General features: G+C 48.8%; 1 protein-coding gene across 1 annotated transcript in view; it reads left to right on the forward strand.

Annotated features, from left to right (window-relative positions):
• Positions 1–4,707: 4,707 nt before the first annotated feature.
• GLDN (gliomedin) overlaps positions 4,708–5,370 on the forward strand; it is a 99,050-nt gene continuing 98,387 nt past the window's right edge. Inside the window, exon 1 of the mRNA XM_006895315.1 lies at positions 4,708–5,070. Coding sequence (XP_006895377.1) covers positions 4,708–5,070 — 363 coding nt within the window. The remainder of the gene's footprint in view (positions 5,071–5,370) is intronic.

The following is a 5,370-nucleotide window of genomic DNA, read 5'->3' on the forward strand; positions in this document are numbered from 1 at the left end:
CAAAGAACAAGTAAAGGAAAGGCACCAGATCTGCCCCTATTTGAAGATCAGTGGGTGGCTCAAAGGTCTAAGATATTGCAAATCTGCTGTTACCTGCCAAGTTGGGCCCAAAATCTCATGAGGAAGGCAATGCCACTTATTCTTAGGAGCCTTGAAGAATAACCTGGTTTGGTGCTGTCATCTTGAAACACCAAAGACTGTCTTTTCAGAAAATGCAAATGCATGCTAGCTATTAAGCAAAAATTCCAGCTCATAGCAAGATCAGCCAAATCACCTAAATTTAAGTCACAACTGTTACTAGGGGAGCTTTGGTAGCCTAATGGTAAGAAGCAGTGCTTTAGTTCCAAAAGCACACGGTTCAAATCCATCAGCTTCTCTGTGAGAGAAGGATGAGCAATCTCCTCTAGTTCAATTTACTGCCTCTGAAAACCCACTAGAGGGTCAGCTATGGGTCAATTCTGATTCAATGGCACACAAGAACTGTTTCTCAATTATCTTTATATGTGTAGATAAAAGAGAATGCGGTCTTTTCTAGAACGCAGTTGCAAGGTAGATTTAATGGTTAAGGTTGATCCTGATGGTGGTTAGAGATCAGCTAAAGCTTCTTTCATGACAGAGATTCTATCGTTAATAAATAGTCTTTTTAAAAATAGAAATATCATTCCCCCTCCCCCATCTCTCTCTCTCTCTTACACACACACACACACACACACAAATTTAAAACTCCTCATCAGTCACCTATTGCATTACAGTAAAGACTCTTGCTCCACAAGATTTCACCCAGATTCTCTCTCTCCCTTCTCACATCATTCTACTCCTGTCTTGGTTTTCTCTCTACATTGCACATTTCTTGCCCATTTTTGTCCCAGAGTCACTGATGGACTTTGAGTTGCCAAAGAGACACAGCCTTTGGTTAGCAGCAGAACTCCCTATGGACTGCACCATCAAAATACCCCCAAGTGCACAGCCTTAAAGAACAGGAAGATTATTCACTTCACAATGAGACGGAGATATTGTGGACTTAAAATCAGAGTCAATTCTTGAGTTGGATTTTATTTTCCAGAGCCCTAAAGCTAGGCAGCTGAAATAATTTCTTAAGGACCATCCTATTCAACCTTTGGAAATGAAGCATCTGTGTTTTAATGGAAAATCTACTTCTCATTGTAAAGATAGCACACAGTGTTCCTGGCATCTTTCCTCTCCACAAAATGTAATTCAGATATTTCCCTATGCCCCTACTTTATCTTTAATCCCATATGCCAACAAAGTAGGCCTGACTGATAGATAAATTTTTTTTAATAAAAAATAAGTGGAAAGTGGTTTCCCATTCTGGATAAAACCAGACAGGGTCACTTGTGTAGACATATTTATTTATCAAGGAGTCTCAGGAGGCTTAAGGAGTACAAGGAGTGAAGGGTCCCATGTAAACAACCTCAAAGCCACTAAATACAGACAAGAGTCCATAACTACCCCAAGGTCTACAGCTCCAAAGAGGATCCACACGCGTCATCAACTAATAAGTCATTTCAACAACTGTTTCTCCTTGCTGTAGGGAAATAGTGAAGATAAGAAATGTCCCTGCTGTAAGCATCCTAGAACTCAGATAAAGAGCTGAGATGCGGGCACTGACAAATGTCAACAGCACAAGGCAGAGTACAGGTTTTCCCCACTATCTGAAAGGAGAGTGCCCCTGGGAAACTTTTTTGCAAACTGACATGGTGCAAAGAAATAATTACCAACAATTTGGTGGTTCTTAGGTGCTGTTAAGTCTTCTCTGATTTAGTGATGCTATGGAGAACAGAACAAAACATTGTCTAATACTTACTGCACCATCCGCACAAATTCTGTGCTTTCTCCACTGTGGCAGCCAGTGGGGTCAATCGCTCATTCACATGCGAGACACTTTTTGAGCATTTCCAGACATCCCTCCCCAAATAGCCTACCACATAAAACTAAATAATGCGTAAAACCTAAACTAACACTAGCATACAGTAGTCACACCAGTTCAAAGTCAGGTAGATTAATGCTGAGTTTAGTTCCTGGGGAAGGAGCTTAGGAAGGAGCTATCATCTCTTTTACCTTTCCCCATGAAAAAGAAAATGCTCTTTGTATTATGTTGTTGTTAGTATAAGCAGGTACTAGTGTAGGTCTTTCGTAAACGCAAAGCTGTACGAAAAGAAAAGTGGCATAAAAGCAAAAAGCAAGGGATGCCTATGTAAGGGCCAGCAAGTTCCTACAACTTACAGCCAATAATGGTTATTACTGAGAGAACAAATGTGTCTGTCTTAGAGAAAGTATAACCAGGCTGCTCTTTGGAAACAAGGATGGTGAAACTTGGCCTCACAAACTTTGGGTATATTGTCAAAAGGGACCACAGAGGACCTCATTTCACTCCATCTATTGGACCTGTGCTCTGAGCAGGTTGGAGGTAGAATTATCAGGTTTCTACCAGACTCCTGATCATTGGATTTCTAGTCTTCCAAGGAGGAATAGGTCAACTGTGTGGACTAATTTAGTTCTTGACCTCCACATTCCACCATACACTCATCCTTCTACAAAACAGCACCCTCACTGCGCAGTTATTAATTTATTCAGCAGGTAATTATTGAATGCCAATTTTGAGGCAGCAACTGCACTAGATGTTGGAAGCAACAGAGTCACACAAGATCTCAGGAGACTTCTACTCTGTGATTGGAGGTGGGCATTGGGGCGTTGACAGGTCCAGTCAACAATAACTGTGTGAGGATAGAGAATCTCCACACCATTCTTCCTACTTAACACTGGAGCTTGTCTACTTCACTCCTGTACCTTCAATACTCATCACCATGACTGTCACACAGTGGGTACTCACTAAATGTCTACAGAATTACATGAAGATGACACAAGTCAAGTGTTAAGCCTTAAGTTTGCCTTCATTGTGGTTGTTTCCTGGATGAAAAGAAAATAAGTGTCCATGACAATTCTTCAAATTGGTTCTAGTATATTGGAGTTGAGAGAACTGGGCGAAGGTGCCTTCATGACCATTCTCCCCTCTCAGCCATCATGTCCCCATAGCCAAGGTCCTTCACGAACCACTTAGACTTTCATGCTCTTGTAATTCCTCCGCAGACTGGATGCCCTACAAAGAAGATTCCAAATTGTCGACATTTCTGTTGACATTCAGGAGACCAGTCTTGGATACAGAACATCTGATTGAGATGTAACTGCTGTTTTCTTGTGCTCTCGCAGAGGGGCTGTTCTCAGCCCACTAGGGCAACAAATGGCCAGCAGACTGGGACCACACACGCTTGCACCTCTGAGCTAAAATCCTACCCACACGAAATAGAGGACATAACCTTGGAAATAGTTAAGTCCAGAGTTACTTGCTCCCCCATCTCAATGGTCCCCACACTGCTACCCCCAGCACACATGGTATTGAAACAGCAGTGGTGCTCTGTGCTGGAGGAAGTCCTTTCTCTCCCTTGGGGTTCCAGCTGGCTGTGAGGCAGGGAGCTACCGCCTCCTCTCAGATGCTGGGCTGTGGAAACTGAGATCTTGGCTTCTGTTGGGATCTTCCCACACCATTACGGTCTCCTGCTGGGCCTGGGGTCCCAGGGAGGCAGAGCCACTCTGGCAGAAGTTGAAAAACACCAGAAGTGAAGAAATGTGCAGAGGGAGAAGACATTGAAAAATAACTACATTTATGTAGGTAGTGGGCCTTGGGGCTGAGCAGACATCTGAGATCTGAGTTAACAGGATAGGGCTGGTGTGTGACTGGAGCACAGGGAATATGGGACAACTGTGCCTGCAAGCCAGGCATCCTAGGTAAGGTGCACACCTGGCTTAGTCAGAGCCCTCAAGGGAACCTCTAGCTTGCAAGTCCTTCAGCAGAAAGCGCCTCAGGCATCCCCTGGTTCTAGCAGCCTCCTTTCACAAAAGATCCTCAGGCTAGTAACTAGGAATAGCAGAGCAGGATTAGAACCCTGGCATTCTGGTTCACACTCTCCAAGTCTTTTCTCCTTGCCCTGCCCACTCCCAGGTATGGGTTCCAGGAAGAGTCCCCAGTTTGCAAATCTGGAAATCTCCTTTCGCGATGACTTCTGCGAGGCAGGGGCACACTTTTCTGGTTCTGATGGTAAGCTTAATGCCCACTGTCTCTTTTCTCCATCCAGCTCCTTTCTGGGAAAGATACGGGGTCTTTAGTGGCCTATCAGTAAGGACGTGGGGCTGTTTGGGAGAAACGATGGGCAGGCTGCCAAGGGCTAGTATGGCAGCAAGGCTCTCAGAGACAGTGGGCATATGCTTTGGTCTCCGGGCAGTGTAGGGGGAAGTGGAGGTGGAATCCAGAGACTTCTTGGGTCATAAGAATTCTTGCTCTCCCCCTCAGTCTCACCCTCACTCTGCCTGTGGGGGCCACGCCAATGACCAGGGGCAGGGCAAAAGCAGGAAAGGGAGGGAGAGACGGGTTTGCTGGTTTAGTCCGCAGGGCACTGCCCGCCCCTCCTCCACCGACTGTCTCAACTCGCTCCTCTTCCCCTCTCCGCCCCCCTGTCCCTCTGGGCTGCTCGGGCGCCACCACTACTGTCCCCAACCCGCCCCGCCAGGAGAGCTTAAGGGCAGCGTGACTCAAGCCGCTGCCACCAGCCCACAGAGTGCCAGGGGCGTATAAAGGCTGTCAAGGCAGGCAGTGACCCTGCTCTGCCCTTCCAGGCCCGAGGCTCATAGATCATGACCCGAGGCGCGCAGCGAGGCCGCGAGAGCGCGGGCTGGGGGCTGCGTGGCGCCGTGGCTGCCGTGGCGCTGCTCTCGGCTCTCAACGCGGCGGGCACCGTGTTCGCGCTGTGCCAGTGGCGCGGGCTGAGCACGGCGCTGCGGGAGCTGGAGGCGCAGCAGGGCCGCGAGCAGCGCGAGGACAGCGCCCTGCGCGCCTTCCTGACCGAGCTGAGCCGCGCGCCGCGCCGGGCCTCAGAGCTTCCCCAGGACCCCGCGAGCGCGGCGCGCAACAAGCGCAGCCACAGCGGCGAGCCGCTGCCGCACATCCGCGCCGAGAGCCAGGACATGCTGATGATGATGACCTACTCCATGGTGCCGGTAGGCGGGGGCTCGGCTCCCGGTGGCGCCCCCGCCGGGGTGGGACAGGGCGCCAGCCGTCTTCCCACAGGGAGAGTCAGCCAGTGTAGAGGAGGCAGAGGCGTAACAAGGGTAGGCGGGGCAGAAGGGCCATCGCCCAGGGGAGTAAGTCCAAGGCATTAGCCTGTAGAGGGGCTGGGAAAAGTGGGTACAACTGCAACATTGCCCCCGGGCGCTCATCGCCCTCTCTGCACCTCTGCCTGGGATGTGAAACCAGCTGGGCAAGCATTTTAACTTCGGATCAGTTTACTCGTTTGCTGA

Source organism: Elephantulus edwardii, unplaced genomic scaffold (assembly GCF_000299155.1).
Source record: "Elephantulus edwardii isolate Elephantulus edwardi_28Jun2011 unplaced genomic scaffold, EleEdw1.0 scaffold00164, whole genome shotgun sequence".
NCBI classification, from domain to species: Eukaryota; Metazoa; Chordata; class Mammalia; order Macroscelidea; family Macroscelididae; genus Elephantulus; species Elephantulus edwardii.